The following is a 20,880-nucleotide window of genomic DNA, read 5'->3' as shown; positions in this document are numbered from 1 at the left end:
AAACTTCCAACTCAGGGCTCAGACAAAGTTTATTCAACACTTGAGAAGACTTCCTGGGAGTTTCGGGAGTCGCAATAATACCAAGCTACAGCACGTTAACCAGATTGAAACCGGAAGTAAAGGTGTACCCGAGTAAATATAAACCAATGTTTCCTGAATTTCGCCGCGCTTTTAACAAGCCTTGCAAATTTCCCGAATAATTTAGGGAAAGAAACGCAGTCTTGTGCTTTTGGGGGGGATTCCTTTAAAGCCAACGCTAGTCATTGATCTGCTCTTTAAAAAAAAATAATAATAAATAAAAAAGGGGGAACCGATGACGACGAGGCGTGTGACGCACTTGTAAATCTCTTAGCGGGACGCAAAGTCGGACTTTTATTTTTGAAACTCCCGGCCGGAAAGAGCTCGGTTTCTTCTTTCCGTCTTGATGTCGAGTACGTGAGATAAAACGGTTCAGGCGCGTCGGCTCTCACTCGGGCTGTCAGCGCAGAAGAGAGTCGGAAGAGAAGTGGGCAGGTCACCCGGCGAGTTCACGTCAAGTAAAACAACAACAACAACAACAAAAACAACAACAAAAACGTGCGAACATGGCCAAGCCGCTGACAGACCAGGACAAGAGGAAGCAGATCTCGGTCCGGGGGCTGGCCGGGGTGGAAAACGTCGCGGACCTGAAAACTAATTTCAACCGGCACCTCCACTTCACCCTGGTGAAGGACCGCAACGTGGCCACCAAACGAGACTACTACTTCGCCCTGGCCAACACGGTCCGGGACCACCTGGTGGGCCGCTGGATCCGGACGCAGCAGCATTACTACGAGAAAGACCCCAAAGTAAGGCGCGCGGATGGCGCGGTTCTGCACGTACGCACAGCTGATCGGGGGAGGGGAGGGGCGGGGTGGGGGGGGGTCGAGGGGCTGTGTACTGCAGTGTCACTACTCATAAACTGTGCGTGTTTGCATACATATGCATATATATATACACACACACACACACACACACACACGTGTGTGTGTGTGTGTGCGCGCGCGCGCGCTTTGCCTCTCTGCTCTTTATATCCATTTATAGGCACGCTGCGGCTGCTTTGCAGAGTGCGCATCTCAGTCCTGTCCGCTCTGACATGTCCTCTCCCTGCTGGGGACACAATGTGCTTGCGCGTGCCTCTCGGCAGCCTCGACGTGGTCTCCTGTGCAGCTCAGGACGACGCGCGGCCCCGCTGCATTGCACGCGCATTCAACAGCAGCAAGCGAGTTCATCATAGAGACTCAACTGGTTGTTGAAACGTGCATTACGTAAGGGCATGTTATGGCCTCCATCCACACCACACACACACACACACACACACACACACACACTGCATCACAAAATGGCCACCTCAGGTTTTATCAAAAAGACTGCTGGCGATAAACTGCATCCTTTCCAGTGATTCTCACAGTTCACCCCATCAGTGAAAAAGCCCCACGCTCCACTTCCTGGTGTTCGCTGGACCGGAGGCTGACTATAAAGGGGTTTCAGTAATATAATGAATTCATCATCGTCACTGCAGCGTCCTGACTAACAACATTACCAAAGACCTGGATACGCGAAAGAGCCAGGTTTACTTCATATTGTTGGGACCTCCAGAATTTGATTTGATGCAGGTTTTGTTGGCCCTTTCTCGTGGAGATGTTCTGCGCTCTGCTCTTTTGTTTAAAGTACTTTTTTTTTTTACAGTGTTGTATTTGCAGACTTGACGGCCATAAGAAGATACGGTTGTTGGTTTAAGTCCCAAAAACCATCCCTCCATAGTTTCACATCTTTCTTCATCTTCTTCCTGCAGCTCTGCCGACAACAGGTCTGTGCTGCATTTATACTAAGGACGCTCTCTTCTGATTGGCTGACTCTTTGGCCTTGTGGCTTGCTTGCTCTGCGACTGGATGACCGCTCTCGCAGCATCCGTGCAGCGCCCACTGCCTTAAGATGAAATAAGAAACGGAAATCTAAATTTGTACCATACGTACATTAAGTAACAGGAAAGCACTTACGTGTCCGTGTGGTTAAAACTGCGGCTATCGTAACCACTGTTCCTATGAAGGAATGTTTCCATACAGTCATCTGTGATAACTGATCAAATGTCCAACTGACTTTTCTTTAGTAGTTGCAAATGATGTTGCATAATCCATGTCTGTAAAAATGGCCGTAGGGGGGGGGGGGTGTGGCTGACAGTTGTTTTTAATTGGCTCTCTCGCACTTGTAATAAGTCTCAGTTTGAATACTTCACTTTGAGCTCAGATGTTCCCTCATTAGCACGAGCAAACAGAATAAATGTTCATATTCTGAATATCGCCTCGTTGTTACTTCAGCTGAACTTGACAAGCAAAATGGAAACTTTACATTTTTGACACCTCGCCACTCAGAAATGAGATAAAAGGAAGTTCTTCTTCGCTGCGAGCACAACAAGGCCTCGACCACGAAGCAGGTTCAACACACTCCGGACATCTTCCTGCTATCTTGCTTGCACGGGCACGTACACCGGCGGCGGAGCGACATAACGAGTAGCAAACTGTAAATCAGTAACGTAACCAGGGATGACGTTACAGCTGGGCGGGCCACTCGATTTAATGAGCTCAATATCATTCATAGCGCATTCGAAGCACCGCAGTGTTTTTCCTAAGCTTTGGCCCTGTGTCATTATATGATATAACATTTCCAAGGGATACCTGTCATTTGTCGGTTGAGTCTCGGGTCGATTGATTGGAGACACCTCTGCTGGGTCGCGTTCTCCAGGCCCCTGAGCCTCTTGCAGTTTTGGTGAAAGCCGAGTCTGTTGTGGAGTTCGACGGTGATAAATCACTGCCCTCCTCCCCCGTAACCTTAATTACGGATTCAGTAACGTCAGCAGCGGCATCAGGCACCAGCTCTTCCAATTTTGGCTTTTAAAAAAAAACAACAACTCACAATGCACATTTGTTTTGCTTTTGTGAACTTTGTTTTTTCGCTCCCTGTTTTTTTTTTTTTTTTAAAGCTGAAAGTTAACTCTTAAGCAAACACATTTTCTGAATAAAAGCAAATCGGGGCGCCGTGGCAGATTTTTAGATGGCAATGCAAACAGTCAGCCAAGTGCAGCACACATGCCAGGTTTTTGATATGCTCGAGTGGAAATAGCTGTCAAGGCCGTGGCTGGACATTTCGGCATTGGAACTGCGGTGGCGGTCTGAAAAGCTCAACGCGGTCGGGGGGTTTCATACGTCACGCCCAAGCGGCCGATCCCGTCGTCTTGCAGGGTGGCGTTTTTTTTTTTTTTCCCCCCATGTCATCAACACTGTGCCTGCCCCAAGCTGAAGGAACGGTGGGCGGAGACAGAAGCGGGTACTATTTGCATTTTCATTGTTTTTGAAAGGGTTACTTCTCGCACTTTTAAGGCATTGGGGGTATTATTTTTTTTTATCTCTTGACAAAAACTTCCTATCATGCAAATTTGATGAATAAAGATGCGTTTTAGAGGTTTAATCGAAGCACTTCAAACATCGTAGTTTCACAACGCGTTTGGAATTTGGACAGATATTTTTCTGTGTCCGTGAACGCGAGCTGCTTGACGCCGTTTTCTTTAAAACATAAACAAAGGGACGCATTTGCCCGTTAAATCTGTTCAGCCTTTCAAGTATGCACTCAGCTCTTCTATTCATTCAGACCGCTGGATGCCGTTTTTCCATTCTCTCTTGAGGGGTTGCCAGTAATAGCTCTGCTGCTGCTGTGTTTCGACAGCTGCTGTTGTTTTCGACTGAATTGTGTTGCAGGGTCATTAGGGACACCAAATGGAGCACACACTTTTATGTTATATAATTAGTGTCCTCCTGACAGTTTGTGAAGGGTCTCGGTAGACATTTTTGGAAACTTTAAAGGCCCCATATTGATTTGCGGTGTTGTCGTGTCGTAAAACGGACTGAAAATCTTAACTCCTATAAAAAAAATTAAATGATGAAAAGTAGCTCTTTGGAACAACGTCAGACAGAACTAAAACAAATAATAGAAACTAATCAAAAACAAGTTAAGATGACTCCAATTAAACATTAAAGAAATAAGAAAAACAAAAAACTGCATTTTGATATACATGTAACATGTACTGAATTTAATAAATATGAACAAAAATATTATAATACAAAATTTGGCCTAGCGGGTAGAGATAGTGGATGGAGGAATAAATGGGAGTCCTGAAACATACTTTTATTATACTGGGATTAGTATAAAGGGATTATACTGGATGTGAATTAACATAAATATTTGCTATATTGAGCTAAATGGGTGATCAGTTGGAGCGAGAAACAACTTGATGTTTTGAAAGCCGCAGGTGTTGCATAGTGCTGCATCTCTACAGCCAACCTGCCACATCTCTCCGAGTCCTATTGTCTTGTTGTTGTGTATTAGTTCTGAAGAAGATGCTTATTGTTTGCCTTTTTCCTACTGCCTGACATTGTGCACATGCAGCTGCTTTGGAGTCGATGGGTTTCAGGTGAAACTAGTATGTTCAATCTTGTATTTCATTATGTCCACCGTTAAAATGACCCCCATCCAACCCGGCATTCACAAGGTTGCTCTCCTCCGCAGCGCGTCTACTACCTCTCCCTGGAGTTCTACATGGGCCGCACTCTGCAGAACACCATGGTGAACCTGGCCTTGGAGAACGCCTGCGACGAAGCCACGTACCAGGTGAGGAACACGGAGATTCACAACTCGGAGTCACTTTCAAAAAAAAAAGTTGAAAAATACCCTAATTACTTCATCGATGGAAATTTGATTTAAAAAAAAAAATAAAATAGTACTCCGTGAACCTGAATGCTACTGAGGCCTAAACAGCTAAAAGTAACGGTTAAAACAGATACTGCAGGCTACTGGATGCTGGATCATAAATCAGAGCTCAAACCATATTTGAATTTTGGGGGCGATATTGATATTATGGGGTAAAAAAAAAAAAAAAAAAGAAATTCTGATATGAATATATTGGCTGATATCCTTCTTTTTTTTTTTTTTTTAAACATGCATTTTATGCATTGATCCCTTTTAATGTGATAATTATAATTCGTTATAAAAAAAAAAAAAAAATCAGCTTCGAAATGTATTGATCCAACCTCGTCAATGCCTACAATAGGCTTAATATCTGCTGATTAAAATCATCCGGCCGATGTATCCGTCTGCCTCTACATGAGATACCCAAATCTATTTTATACGACACATCAGTATAATAACCAGATTCTTTGGTCTGCAGTCGGAGCACTACGAAAAAAAAAACAGTGACTGGCCAGATGTTGACTTTAGTAGTGTTGAGGCCTGATTGTTGTCACTCAGCACTCCGGCGCCGTGTTCGCTGCCGTTTGTCGTGAGAATGTGTTTAATGTGTTCTTCAAGCTCGGTCTGGACATGGAGGAGCTGCAGGACATCGAGGAAGACGCCGGCCTCGGCAACGGAGGGCTGGGTCGCCTGGCCGGTGAGCTCTTTGCTTCCTCCTGAATTGGCTGCCGACAGACCGTGATGTGTAGTGCTCTGGACAGACGTGTCTCACCCCCCCCCCTCTCCACCCCCAACCGCTATTTCCTCAGCTTGTTTCCTGGACTCCATGGCCTCTCTGGGTCTGGCCGCTTACGGTTACGGCATCCGCTACGAGTTTGGCATCTTCAATCAGAAAATCGTCAACGGCTGGCAGGTACGTCCTCCTGGTGGTGACGGTGTGCTTTCCAGCCGGTTCATGCGGGGTCCGACATCGGTGCCCACCAACAGTAAACAACCGAGGCCTCGCGACATCCCTGACAAAACACCAGCCTGTCAAAATAAGGGACAATCTCCACTTCCCGTCTGTGACGCCGACTAGTAGGAGCACAGAGCGTTCTTCATCACACAACGCGGCAAAGCACAAGACGAGCTTAACTCGCGTTGTCGTCTGGGTGGGTGACACAAACTGACACACATGGCACATGACAGACATTTCAGGTTTCTGGGCATCAGGAAACTAGTTTCACAGGATTCAGCAGGAAGTCCTTCTACTTCTCTGAAACCGGAGTTCTTCTGCAGTGCCATGAAAAAGTATTTGATGCATTGAAACAAAAAGGTCATCTAAAGTCATCATTGTGGAAAAAGTAACCAGCGAACTCATCTTTTCGTCTTTAGCAGCAGCAACTGCAACCAAATGCTTCACTAATTCTGTCTCTGAGTAGGCCTGTCACAGCTATTACATAATCGTCCCTTTGCGATTATTTTAGCTGACCGCAATCATTTTACGTAATCGTGACTCTGGTTTCACTCATCTGTATGAAAACAGTTGGATAAAAGCAGCAGAAATGTCCTATTTAAATCACCGCCTCCACCGGGGTTTCCCTGATACATGCACCCTCAAAGAGAGGTGTCCAGCAGGGCTCCCCCCAGCAGTCCTCTTTTCCACTTTCCACCCAGTCCTCTTCCGTAGGGCAGCTTTTATACAGTTGACAAACAGTTGACAGTCACCCCCATTCCCTTTTACATCTGCTTTCATATGGTAATACAGAGTTGGTTGTAGGTCACAAGATAAGGACAAGATAAGGGAGTTGTCAATTAGATGCGGAAAGAATCACTTGCAAGTAAGACAGAAAACAAAGGAAACTTTCCGGAGCCACAATGCAAACAAGAGGAAGGGACAAATCCTTTTTTTCCCCCCCATCATTCTCCTTTTATTCAAGTTTATATGTTTTAGGTGTAGTTGTGTACCAGTGTCCCCTGGTTAAAGTCCCTGAGGACTCTAAGAATACGAAATTAAATCATCTTTTGACCAAAACCGGTGGTGTATATACACGTTAGTCACTGTGTGCTCGAGGACACAACAATCTACTGTGTCTTTAATTTTGTAATGTGTCCACTCCTCTCTTATGGCCTGACATAAGCATGGAAAATGAAAAAAAAAAAAAAGATAGGGATCATTAATACAGGAATGAGAAAGGGGCACCTGTTGCCATAAAGACTGGACTTATGTGACTCATTAATATTGAGTGTTAATACTTTGTTTGGCCCATTGCAGACTGAAAACCTTGTTGCTCCTGACCTGATGCCATATGTCTGTTTTTGCACTCAGCTTCTCTGGTCCTCATGAACAGTGTTGGTCCAGTAGTTTTAAGCTAGGACTTTGAAGTCTTTCCGAGTTTGTCACGAAATACTAATAAGCCTGGACATAGGTGGACACGACTGTGATGCTCGATATCACTCGACTTCAATGCCAGCGAAGATGAATGATACCTCGTTGGGTGCTGTATTTGGTTCTGGCAGAACCAATAAATAGCACCCGGTTATGTCTCCACAGGTGGAAGAAGCTGATGACTGGCTGCGATACGGTAACCCCTGGGAGAAGGCCCGTCCCGAGTACATGCGCCCCGTCCACTTCTACGGCCGAGTCGACCACACCGCTGAAGGAGTGAAATGGGTCGACACGCAGGTTAGTTCAAGCGGAACAAAACCGGACCACCAGCACTCGACTGTTATTGCAAATAAAACAGAAATTTTATTTCATTGTGTAGCCTGGTCCAGCACACATATTGTCCTCTATAAATCACCTGTCCCAGAGAAACAGAAACCGAAAGAGACAAAGTTACATGATCTATTTTTGGTGTTCCTGATGGCAAACCCTAATTTTGCATTTATCGGATGAACTATTGTTAGATATCCATCAACATACACTGAAACCTTATTTGGAAACAGCCAATCAAATGTCACGTAAAGCCATAAGGACCCTCCCTTCCCCCTTGCTTATCTTTATCAATATTGCCGTTGTTGTTATTTAGGTGGTTCTGGCTCTTCCTTATGACACCCCGGTCCCCGGCTACAGGAACAACATAGTCAACACCATGAGACTGTGGTCCGCGAAGGCGCCCTGTGACTTCAACCTCAAAGACTGTGAGTGTTGTCGTCTTTACAGTTAACTTACCACTGATATCCTGCAGCATGTTATGATCGTCAGGTAATTCATTGTTCAATAACGAGGAAAAAGAGTGAAGAATCCAAATATATTTCAAATCAGCCAGTTTACACATTTTGACCAGGACCTGAGAAGGTGATGTGGCCGATGTGATATATCAATATACACTAGTCGGGCTCTCGAATATATTTCTTTTTTTACTTTTTATAAATGCTAAAATGACCCAATAGTTTATTGCTGCAAAACCCAACAAACAAAGCTGAAAAGCAGAATGTTAATAGATAAACATGAGCTGCTCAACCTGCTGTTGTTCCACAGTTAACGTTGGCGGCTACATCCAAGCCGTGCTGGACAGAAACCTGGCTGAAAACATCTCCAGAGTTCTCTACCCCAACGACAACGTGAGTGGATTCAGAGCTGCTCGTACACACACACACACACACACACACACACACACACACACACACACACACACACACACACACACACACACACACACACACACACACACACACACACACACACACACACACACACACACACACAGGAACTAATGTGCATGAACTTTCAAAGAAGTTCTATCCGTATATTGCGAGTTACGTTTTCCACAGAAGTTTTCTGAAGTATCAAAAAGCTCGACAGACTGAAACTCCCTCCAAATTTTGTCCATTTAAAAAAAAAAAACGGACAGCAAAGCCGACAGTCTATTAGCCATATAAAATGCCCATAACAATGCTGTGGAAAACAATCCACACCTGGAAAGTTCCTGAACCTTCAAAAAGTAATACTAACTCAAGAAAACTTGAGAAAATAAAAACTCATATTTTTGATAGATAGTTTTGTGTAATAATTTTCGGATAGCCTGCGTTTGTTTTCCAGATGAACTAGTAAAAGCTAATCTGCAGCGAGTAAACCAGAATTCTCACTTAATGATTCGTCCGGGTTAGAGCTGCTCAGGAGGCGCGAATGATCTCATTGTTTGAGTGAAACTTGAGAAAGTGCAAAAAACTCATTTAATTCTTTTCGATACACTCACGGTCGTTGCGATGTGGTTAATAGTTATTGTGGAAAGTAATCTTGGTTAACGTCATAAGTCTAATAGAAGAAAACTGTGTGTGTTGTCAATCAAGGGTCCAGAAGAAGCTGAAGTCGCCGGGTAGTGAAAAGCTCTGATCTACCCACCTTACCGTCCCTCCAGCCCCAAGCGGCACACAGACAGAGTTAAATGAGCTGGTGAACAGAGACGAACATTTAGCCGCTAAAGAGACCGTTTTTTTTTTTTTTTATTCTCAGGATTTAATTTAGAAAGATTTACATTCATCAACAACAAAACTCTGAATGAGCACTGTTGTTGCTCTGTTTCCTAACATGTCGACATGCAACGCTTGATGCGCTTATGTCTTTTTGTTGTGGAGCTCTGCTGCCCCCAAGTGGCCCAAAATCCCATGACTATTCTAGCTTTCATGACTACATACGATTATTTTCTTTCTTCAGAGGTGTTTCTAGAATAACAATTACAACTGTTCAGCTTGTTACCTGAACGGTATGTAATATAGAAATGAAATGATAGTCCATGTTGCCTTTGTGCCTCAGTTCTTCGAAGGGAAGGAGCTGCGTCTGAAGCAGGAGTACTTTGTTGTAGCCGCAACCCTTCAGGACATCGTCCGCCGCTTCAAAGCCTCCAAGTTCGGCTCTACGGAGTTTGTGCGACTGGACCTTTCTACACTTCCAGAGAAGGTGAGCGCTCCGTCGTACGGTGATTATTGTTGTCTTTGTTATATTGGCAACAGATTTAGTAAGAATGTTCACGATTAACCCTTCAACGTGAGAATTTACGACTTTAACTGTCAATCATAGGATATCTGACATATCTATTTAGGTGGGAACTGGAAAGCCACGCATCTGAATGTCTGCATGGCGATTGCCTAACGTGTAGTGTATTTAAACTTCGCTAAGTGTCTGTGTTGCTCTTTGAAACTTGTTCTGAACCAGAACACGAAGGCCAAAAAGTGATCTGTATGGAGGCCCCCCCCCCCCCCAAAAAAAAAATGGAAACATTTTATGCCATGGGAAATTACATTACCTTAACATGTAAACTATTTTGCAGAAAATTAAATTAAACTCTTTGATCTGCTTAAAAATAACTTTGTCATTTATTTCAAATGTTATTACAGTTAAAAACAGTCGTTTTGGCAAAAAAATTTCTAAACGTTCTCTTATCAGTGAGCTCCTTTTTGTTAAACGCTCATATTGACTGGCAGCTCGGAGTCCGTGACGTAGGACACACTTAACGGCACACGAGCATCAGCGGGAGAGAGAGCGGATACCGTCCGTCTTCGTAGATGAGACGTAGGCCGGTGTGACGCCGTACATCGCTGGGAAGCAAATTTCATCTACAACCCCGTTTCTGAGAAAGTTGGGACGCGGTGTAAAATGTAAATAGATACAGAATGATCGCAATGATTTGCAAATACCATAAAACCCATATTTCATTGCAGATGTACCAAAAGAAGCATATCAAATCTTGAAACGGGAAATTTGATTGTTTTTATGAAAAATAGGTGCTTATTTTCACAAAAGTTGGGACGGGGTGAAAAAAAAGGGCGGGAAAAGTTGCGTCAAGATGAAAAAAAAACAAAAAAACACCTGGTGCTAAATTGGCCCACCTGCAGTCAAGACCCGTGTCCAATTTAAAAAAAAAATTGGCAAATTATTCAAATGAAAAATACGTCAACAAAGACCTTGAGCTGTTGAGCAGCTAAAATGATATTTTAGGCAATAATAGGACAACTTTTAATTTGAAAAACTCCAGAAACTGGTCTCCTCAGTTCCCAAACGTTTACAGAGCGTTGTAAAAAGAAGTGATGCAGCACGGTGTTAAACACCGTCCCAACTTTTTCGAGACGTGTTGCTGGCATCAAATTCAAAATAATCATTTTGAATTTTTTTTAAAACAATAACATTTCTCAGTTTCAACATTTGATATGTCGCTTTTGGTCTATCTGCAATAAAACATTGGTTTATGAGATCTGCAAATCGTTGCATTCTGTTTTTATTTACATTTTACTGCACAAAAATTTGAGTTTGGTCGTCATTACGTGTTAGGATTTTGCGGCTCTTAAGAACAAGGAGAACAAACACGAGTTTGTCAGATGTCGTGACGGACCAAAACCAAGAAGGCGCCAGCCAAACGTTGGCCCCAAATCGGGCTGCTCTGTCATCAACTGTTTCCTTTTCGTCTTGGGTCTACAGGTGGCCATCCAGCTGAACGACACTCACCCTGCTATGGCCATCCCCGAGCTGATGAGGATCCTGGTGGACGTCGAGGAGGTCACCTGGGAGAAGGTATGTGGCGTTAAACCGTGTGGTGGCGCCGGACTGTCGGCTGCGTGTGCGCCAACTGACTCGGGTGTGCGTCCTTCAACGCTGCAGCAGCAGTAACGGCGACGCGGCCAGCGACACCAGAAGGACACATCAGTCAGAGCCTCGGGTTGGCAAACGGTGACGGGACGTAAGCAAACGAAACCTGCTCGTGTAGGATCGTCACGGCCAGAGAAACGTAGCACGCTCGTCCTGCTGAGCTTAATCGCTTGTTTTCGGCGTTTGCCCTCTCGTTGCGGGTCTGAAAATACGCATGTTAAATAATGTGTGTGACGAAGATTTTCAAATATTACAACAACAACAAAAAACAACCTCCTTCATGCTCGGTTGAGGTGGAGAAGTTGGTGCGTTGCCACGGAGCTTATTTCCGTCACGTTTCATACGTCACTTTTTCACCGTTTGACCGAAGCTCTGCTGATTACATCATCTTGTTGTGTCCTCTTCTCTTCTGCAATAAGACCACCAAGTGGAGCACCATCGGTTCATCTCTAATCACTGTCACTAAAGCTCGCGGATGGAGACGCACATTGATTCGCAATCGTGGTTTAAACAAAGTGTTAGATCCGGATGAAACCTTTCTACTGTGTGATATGTTGACCCACCTGTCTGTGGCTGTTGTCCGTGTCAAGGCCTGGGACATTGTGGTGCGTACCTGTGCCTACACCAACCACACCGTCCTGCCCGAGGCCCTGGAGCGCTGGCCCGTCGACCTCTTACAAAACCTGCTGCCTCGACACCTGGAGATTATCTACGAGATCAACAGGAGGCACCTGGAGGTACGAGGGCGAGGTTTCTCATTTGTCAGCATTTTTAGGCGTGAAGATGCTCTCGTCTTATTTATGGAGCAAATTAGACTAAAATCAGATTGAATCAGTTCGTCTCTTGTGAATTCAGTATAAGACGGAGACAACGTTAGCCAGGTTTAACACAGCTGGATGCTAACTTAACACGAGTCGTCAGGGAAACATACTTCCCAAAATGTTAGATTTACCTTTTGAAGCTGCACTAATGACTGTTTTTTTTAAATTTTTTATATATATATTTTAAAAACTGAACATAACTATGAATGATGTGCGAGATGTTTCTTGTACTGAGGATTATCACACCTCAGCTGAGCGTTTTAGCCTCTTTATGTCGTTGTTTTGCTTTTCTGGCCCAGAAACTTTGCTGGTTTCCAGTTTAAAAAAAACAAAAAAAAACTGAACGCGACCAGTCCAGCGGCTACAACACACACTCGGATAGAGACGAACTAACGAACATAAAAAGAAAAGACGATAAAAAGGCAACTTTTATTTTTCTGTAGCTGGTGGACAATACAAGGAGAGTGCATTTTGGAGTTATGCTCGTCTCGTGGACAGATGGACATCTCCAAAACGGTCGCACACATGTGCGAGATGATGTCATTTAACAAGGGCAGACAGCGGACATGCACAGCTTCTGTGAGTTTTAATACATTTGTCTTTTGCTACCGCAGCGCATCACTAAGCTGTACCCCGGAGACGTCGACCGTCTGCGCAGAATGTCCCTGGTCGAGGAAGGGGACGTCAAGAAAATCAACATGGCTCACCTGTGCATCGTCGGGTCGCACGCTGTCAACGGAGTGGCCCGCATCCACTCTGAGATCATCAAAGACACCGTGTAGGAAAAGTAGTACACCGATATTTCACTTTCATTTTCAACTTGCGCGTGAAGAAATCCAGCTCTCCGTGTTTGATGTTCGAAGGTGTTAATATTTGTGATCTGTGGTTCTCCAGGTTTAAGGATTTCTATGAGGCCGACCCTCAGAAGTTTCAGAACAAGACCAATGGTATCACACCGAGGCGTTGGCTGGTCATGTGCAACCCAGGCCTGGCTGAGGTCATCGCTGAGGTGAGTAGTTCATCCCACAGGCTCGTTTACGGCGTCGTGAAGTAAGGGGAGCTTAGTTTGGCCATCGACGGATGTGGGAGTAAAAGCCAGGTTTGTTTCCAGCCTGGACGATATCGGCTGATGGGTGGTTGGTTGGAACGTTTGAGTGGGCACGAAAGGGTAAACAGAAGACCAAGTCTCGGTTTCGATGAAAACTAAAAGGCATGTAACATCTTGGACAAAAAAAAAAGAAATGCAAATAAATATTGGTAAATAACATCCAATCAATCAGGTAGTACTTTTTTTTTTTTTATATCAACAATGGATCAAATAACTGTAATGGTTGTCGGTTGTACTGACAAACTTACAGAGAATTAAAACACACTCAGCTCCACAAAGCTTTGTGAGCTTCTCTTCTTTTTGCTCCACAGTCAGCAGCAAGCTGGTGAACATAATGAATTATATAGCTTCTGAATATCTTAAGTATTTATCTCAGGAGTCGGTGGAGACCAAAACAGATCATCCACATTCATGTCGTGGACGCAAACATGATTCTAAATGAATGCCAACGTCGCGCCGTGTCTTTGTTTGCTAACACATTGGCTATAATTGACCTTTTTTTTTGTGGTAGTACGTCAAATTCTCATGGCTCAAAGAATCACTGGAAGCAGCTTTAAAGTTCAGTTGTGTGCCGCTAAAAGCGAGTTCAAGCTAAAGTTGACACTTTGAGAAACCTGCGAGAGCATCCAGCAGTTTCGATCATTTTTTTTTTTTTTCCTACGAAGTATTCTGTCTTTGCAGCAGCTGCAGCATCTATCCACAGCAACCACAGCTGGGATTTATGCAGCATCGCGTTATTTACAGCCTCGCAAACAAAAACATTTATCGAAGGTAAAAATTCAAACTGGCGGCCGAAACGCAGACCTACAGTGTTATTAAGAAGACTGGAAGGAACATTTAGGAGAATGTTTAGGGAAACTTTGAAATGATACACGTTGCAGTGGGGCAAAGACTCCAACTCACAACTCTACTGCAAGTTTATTGCATTAACTGTAAAAGACACAAATTTGTCCGGATGCCTCCTCCCAGTGAAACTGCTTCCATGTTCAGAAAACAAATCTGCGAACACGTTTTAGAAGAATATCTTCAGATGATGTGGTGATTTAAAAAAAAAAAATCTTTTATCTCCAGAGGATTGGAGACGATTACATGCGGGACCTGGACCAACTGAAGCAGCTTCTGGACTTCGTGGACAACGACGCCTTCATTCAGGACGTTGCCAAAGTCAAACAAGTGAGAGCTTAAAATGGTCAAAACGAAAGACTTCTGTTTTCTTTTTTTTTTGTTTCTCACTCACGGCTCTCTGCTTGAACTCAAAGGAGAACAAGATGAAGTTCGCCGCCCATCTCGAGGAGCAGTACAAGGTGAAGATCAACCCCAACTCCATGTTCGACGTCCATGTGAAAAGGATACACGAGTACAAAAGGCAGCTGCTCAACTGTCTCCACATCATCACGCTGTACAACCGTGAGTGCGTCTTCTCGTTCTGACAACTTTACAGGGAACAAATATGGAGTCAGAGTTAAGAAAAACGCTTTTATTTAAATTTATTTTCTTTAATTAGGCATCAAGAAGGAGCCCAACAAGTTGTGGACACCAAGGACCGTCATGATTGGAGGAAAGGTGACTGAAATAACTCTAATGTTCTGGAGACATGCTTGCTTTGCTGTCTTTCCTTGAGTTAGAGGAAAAGATTTAATACATTGGCAAACAACTAGCTAGAGTTATGATGAGCGGGTAATTCTGCCCCCCTGTAAAGCCAAAACACATATTTGGTCAAAATGTTTTTTTGTTTTTTGTTTTTTAACATTTTGTCTCTCCATATTGGATGTTATAATCACAGAATGTATTTTTTTTTTTGGGGGGGGGGGGTTTAGGGGGGAAATACATCATGGTAAAAACCCAACAGCATCACTATCTTGCCAGTTCAGATTTGTGTTTAAAAAAATTTTTAACCACTTTTTCCTGTTTTCTATCATTTGAAAAAGTAAATAGCGAAATGCTAACGAGCCGAGCTCAGCTGCGTAGCAGTAACTGCTGTTTTTGACCGAGTTGGAATTAAGTGCATTTAAATCAAAAACCTTTATATATATATTTGAAAATTAATTCACGAACCTACCTTATTACTAGAAACTAGACTAAATTTAATCTATTATCTGTCATTTTCACTGCGCCAATTGGATTGTCCAAACATACAGATATTGGTCCAAAGTGTTTCTTCGGTCAATGAAAAAAAAAAAAAAAAAAACTAAAATAAAGGAGTAGTTTGTAGGATTTAGTGGTGTATAGCTGTGAGGCTACAGGTTACAACCAACTGAATGCTCCTTATTTTACCTTTCCTTTTGAAACACGGTGGCGCAACACGGAGCTCCATGGAAGAGAACCTGAAGGGCTCATTTTAAAGCAATGGAAACAACTATTCTTAGCTTCAGGTGATGGTACACAAATGGAATTCTGTATTCCATTTCTGCCAACAGATCCCTCTGAATCCTACACCGGTCCTTTAAGATTTGACTCCTTCCGTATCTGTTCTACAGTTTGACTGCCCTCGAGGTCTTCGATTTGCTGTTAGATGTGTTTCTGAACTCTGGTTAGCGCTGGGGCTAGCTGTCCCCCCTGGTTGCAGTCTTTATGCCTCTCAAAAAGAAAGTTACTGAGCACGTTTACCAAAAGTGCTGACTTGCTCCTTTTAAAAACGCTCGACTGTAATTTTGCACTCGCTGACTAGTTGGAACTGAGTTGAACCGGGCGTCTCGGTTTGTATGTAGTGTTTCCCAACATGTGGGTCGTCTCTGTTTCCAGGCCGCTCCGGGTTACCACACCGCCAAGATGATCATCAAGTTGATCACTTCAATCGGAGACATTGTCAATAACGACCCCGTGGTGGGAGATCGCCTGAAGGTCATCTTCCTGGAGAACTACCGGGTCACTCTGGCTGAGAAGGGTAATGAAGAGAGTCGTGCTACGATTTTATGATTTGTATTTTTGCGAGGTTTAAATTGCTGCTTAAACTCGGGATCTTTTTGTCTTTTTCCATTCGGAGCTTCGGGGTCCAGAAAAGTCCGCAGCATTTAAGTCTTGTGTCCATGCTGTCATCAGGACGCGGAGGCCTGAGCTGACTCCTCTGTCTTCCGCGTGTGTCTCTCCGCCGTGCAGTGATTCCTGCGGCTGACCTGTCCGAGCAGATCTCCACCGCCGGCACCGAGGCCTCCGGCACCGGGAACATGAAGTTCATGCTGAACGGCGCACTCACCATCGGCACGATGGATGGAGCCAACGTGGAGATGGCGGAGGAGGCCGGAGAGGAGAACTTCTTTATCTTCGGCATGAGGGTGCACGATGTGGAGGCTCTGGACAAAAAGGGGTGCGCTTGACGACAGCAATATACTGAACTACTACTTGACACTCCCTGAAATAACGACAGAGCTATTGCGCGCATAACAGCAACTCTGCGGAGCTTTTTCTAAACAGTCACATGTGCTAAAGCCCGTTTTATTTTCTTCGGTATCACGGTAATCTCATGATAGTTGCCCATACATTACAAACAGAAGCTCCTGCCCGGTTTATTGCCACCGATTTGACAAATGTGGAAAAACTCGGGCTAAAAAAACGCGACACAAAGAGAACCGCAGTCCCTGAATGAAAGCTGACGTTGCGACAGACAGGCTGAAATCACACGAACTCGTCACCGCATAAACCAGAAGGGAGTGAGACCGGCAGACGGGTCGAACGCCTGCAGGGTAATATCGTGACTAAAATCTTGACGAATTTTACAACTAGTGTGGTTGAATAAGTCCCGTCCCACTTCGTTACTGCATATCATAATAAACTGCACAACGTCCTTTTTTTTTTTTTTTTTTTTTTTTTTTTTTTTAGATGACACCCATCGTTTCGCTTTACGACGAAGTGTTTTCAACTAATCTGGTTTTTCAATCGCAGCATTGTCTCCAACAACATCCCACTTTATATGAAAAATATTTTTAAAAAAAACAACATTGTATTTGTGGGCCTACCCAACAGCTGAGTTATTACCACATCTCACATGGGTGTATAACACGAGTGCGAGTCCCTGGCCACCCGGACTGCAACTGCAGGTCGTTCACCTGCTCTGCTCTCTTCTTCCTCATATCCTGTCTGTCTCAAATGTCACTGTCAAATACAGGCTATAGCATTTCTGGTTAGCCCCAATAATGACCAAGATACGAACTTCAAAGAGAAGGCAGTGGAATTGCCCTGAAAACAGCCCGGGTTTTGAAGGGTTAAAGTGCCACTTTGTAGTAGTATGTATTCGTTTTGTTTGTCTTAATATGTCACTATATATATATGTTAGTTTCTGTCGTTAACTGAAAAGTAAATTTAATTTAGAAGTTTTGTGTTATGTTGAAGAAATATTGTTTCCCCGTGACTTAAAAGCGGAGCTCTAACCCGTGTTTGATGGCTGACTGTCGTCCTCAGCTACGATGCTTTGTCGTACTACAACCGTATCCCTGAGCTGAAGCAGGCGATGGACCAGATATCCGGAGGGTTCTTCAGCCCCAGCCAGCCCGACCTCTTCCAAGACCTCGTGAACATGCTGATGCACCACGACAGGTCGGAGCTCACTAACGCTGACACTTTGTCTGCACCGACACGCAGCCCGCAGTCATGCTGTGTCATCGCCGTCGTCCACCTCGGAGTGGAAGCGAGCCCAGCAAAGCCCCACCTACCTACGAGACTGACTTCTTTAATATCAGCAGCACCTCTTACCAAACTGATAACATTCAATAAAGTCCACATAGGACTGGTTTCAAAATGACTTTAATACTTGTGATTTTTTTTTAATTAATTTTTTTTTTATTGATTTACATAGAAATGCATCGTCTTGTCCGTTGTAACCGTACGTCTGTGCTGCAGGTTCAAGGTGTTTGCAGACTATGAAGACTACATCAAATGTCAAGACAAAGTCAACGCTCTCTACAAGGTCAGTATGTCAACAGAACAAAAAAACAAAAAAATGAAAAAAAAAAGTGATATGCGCTCTCTGCTCTGGTCAGTGGTGAAATCGTCTGCCTCGACCTCTGCTCACAAAAACGTGCGTAACTCAGGTGCTGATGCTGATCAAGTGACGTAACTTGGAACACTTATTATAGCTTCCTCCTGTTCTGGACACGTCCCGGTGCCGTGCGCCGACTGATCTTCTGTGCGCCCACTCCTCCTCTCTCATTGTATTCACAGAACCCTGTAGAGTGGACCAAGATGGTGATCCACAACATCGCCGGCTGCGGTAAATTCTCCAGTGACCGCACCATTTCCCAGTATGCCAGGGAGATCTGGGGCATGGAGCCCACTCTGGAGAAGATCGGTGCTCCAGATGATCCTCGTTAAACCACAACACCTGCCTCCTCCACCTCGCTGTGTAGCCCACTGTGTGGTCTGACCACCAGAGATGAATCCTGTAGCTTCTCCACTGTGCACTGTGGCATCATATTCTTTACAATACTGATCCCTGTACAAGATCGACTGCTTCCACTTCATCCCGCACTAACACATGTTCAGATGGGCTTATTTGTTTTCACTCTCTCTGTACCAGCAGCACATATTCTCAATGTTAGAAGGCGAAAACCTTGAATCTCCAAGTCTGCCTTTCAGGAGTTAAGATACAGCCCTGTTTTGACCCCGAAGAGGTTAAATCGTTGCTATTATTCAGTGAAATAGTCTTTAAGTTTAATTTCCCTGAGTGGTTTCAAGTGTTCGTGACCTCCATGTGATTCACTGGATTCTTCATTTACACTGGGAACTTTAATGATACTCCCTCATCTTGTTTTCGTACCTAGTTGTGCCTCAAGTTCCAAAACCCCCTTTAGGGGTCATGTTTAGAAACTACTCCAAGCTATGTTTAAAGTCAAAATTTTACAATGTTTTTTTTTTTTTTTTTAAGCACCACAGCAACATCAGGGACTGTATCTTCAGCCAAACTGGGACGATTTAAACCAAGATTCTAACTACATTCCCCTTCTACCTCTGAGCCCCTATGATTATTAAAAGCCAGCAGAAATTTAGATAAACCTCACCACTGTTATGGTTTCAAACCAATCATGTCTTCCCTGGAAGAGAGGAGGGACCCGCTGGTAGGTGTAGACCGCAGCCTCATGGAAGCAATTACTGGATGGTGTTGGAAGGAATCCATGTGTCCATTCATCTTAATATTAATATTTCATATTTAAAGACTCCCTGACCGCTCTGTGTTTGTGGTGTTGGCTGAATGTATCTCTTTTTGTGTGTGTGTGTGTGTGTGTGTGTGTATTACTATTATTAACGATCTCCTCAGCATGTTTGTGTGTCTCATTCTGAAGTACTGTGTTCCTAAAAGTGACCTATGGCAGAAAATACAAAGCCTTCTCTGCCTAAAACCTAAGTGGCTGAATTTATCTTTGGAAGATGTGTGTATTCTCTGCTGTACTTGCGTGTTGACACTGGATATCAGCTCCACCCATGTACTGTTGCAGCACCCTGCCCTTCTTCAGCTACTGCACAACTGATTGCTGTGGCGCTGCAGAAACCGCTGTCCACTCCGCTGACCCTAATATTGTCACTGTCTGTGTTTTCTTTTTTAACCAATAAATGACAAACATGATGATGAAGAATCTCTGTTCATTGTTGTCACTGCAGTAATGCTTAAAGTCCATATATATATAGTGTAACGGATACAACCCCTCTTCCCCAAAAAAAGTTGGGACGCTATGTAAAATGGCAATAAAAACAATGCAATGATTTGCAAATTACATAAACCCATTTAATTGAGAATGAAAAAAGCCCAAAGACAATATATCAATCGTTGAAAGCGGTGTGCTGCATCACCTCTTCTTTTAACAACACTCCCTAAAAGTTTGGAAACTGAGGAGACCAGTTGCTGGATTTTTCTAAGTGAGTGTTGTCCCATTTTTGCCCGATCTAGGATTTCAGCTGCTCAACAGTTCAGGGTCTCCTTTGTCGTATTTTTCATTTCATGATGCACCAATTTTTTTTCAATGGGAGACAGGTCTGGACTGCAGGCGGTCAGTTTATCACCTGGACTCCTCTACTACGGAGCCACGCAGTTGTAATATGTGCAGATTGCGGTCTAGCATTGTTTTGCTGCAATAAGCAAGACCTTCCCTGAAAGACACGTCTGGATGGCAGCAAATGTTGCTCTAAAACCTGAATATATCACTCAGCATTGATGGTTCCTTCCCAGATGTACAAGCTACCAATGCCATATGCACCAATGCATCCCTGTACCATCGCAAATGCTGGCTTTTCAACTGAGCGCTGATAACAAGCTGGATGGCCGTTCTCCTCTTTAGCCCGGAGGATGCAGCTTCCAAGATTTCCAAAAGGAATCTAAAATTTTGATTCGTCAGACCACGGGACAGTTTTCCACCTTAAATGAGCTGCGCCCAGAGAAGGCGGCGGCGTTTCTGGATCATGTTTATGTCTGGTTTCTTCTTTGCATGGTAGAATTTTAAACGGCATGAACTGTGTTCACAGACAATGGTTTTTCAGAAGTGTTTCTTATGTCAGACTATAATTTCCACTAAAGAAGGCTGTCTTCATTTTAAAGCAGAGCAGCTGGAGGGCCTGAAGATAACGGCAATTCACTATTGGTTTTCGGCCTTGTCCCTTGTCCAGGTTCTCTGAATCTTTGAATGGTTTCATGGACCACAATGAAA

The 20,880-nt window shown here is 44.0% G+C and overlaps 1 protein-coding gene across 2 annotated transcripts; it reads left to right on the top strand.

Annotated features, from left to right (window-relative positions):
• Positions 1-551: 551 nt before the first annotated feature.
• Positions 552-19,815, top strand: pygmb (phosphorylase, glycogen, muscle b). Of its 2 annotated transcripts, XM_069708029.1 has the most exons (20): positions 552-827; positions 4,579-4,680; positions 5,377-5,455; positions 5,568-5,671; positions 7,292-7,423; positions 7,770-7,881; positions 8,222-8,304; positions 9,497-9,640; positions 11,156-11,248; positions 11,914-12,060; positions 12,759-12,922; positions 13,039-13,153; positions 14,324-14,425; positions 14,512-14,659; positions 14,757-14,815; positions 15,995-16,136; positions 16,349-16,556; positions 17,648-17,782; positions 18,086-18,152; positions 18,407-19,815. In XM_069708029.1, exons 1-20 carry the CDS (start codon positions 585-587, stop codon positions 18,554-18,556), a joined length of 2,529 nt encoding a protein of 842 aa, XP_069564130.1. In that variant the 5' UTR covers positions 552-584; the 3' UTR covers positions 18,557-19,815. The 2 variants fall into 2 exon arrangements, with proteins under 2 accessions (XP_069564130.1, XP_069564131.1); XM_069708030.1 differs by lacking the exons at positions 552-827; positions 4,579-4,680; positions 5,377-5,455 and having other exon boundaries at positions 5,601-5,671; positions 7,258-7,423.
• Positions 19,816-20,880: the final 1,065 nt, after the last annotated feature.

The sequence above is a fragment of the Brachyistius frenatus genome, unplaced genomic scaffold, assembly GCF_029030835.1.
Source record: "Brachyistius frenatus isolate BFR_SWC_R1_liver_20210118 unplaced genomic scaffold, ASM2903083v1 Contig_73, whole genome shotgun sequence".
Taxonomy (NCBI): Eukaryota; Metazoa; Chordata; class Actinopteri; family Embiotocidae; genus Brachyistius; species Brachyistius frenatus.
The sequence above is the reverse complement of the archived record's forward strand: the minus strand, read 5'-3'. Positions and strand labels throughout refer to the sequence as shown.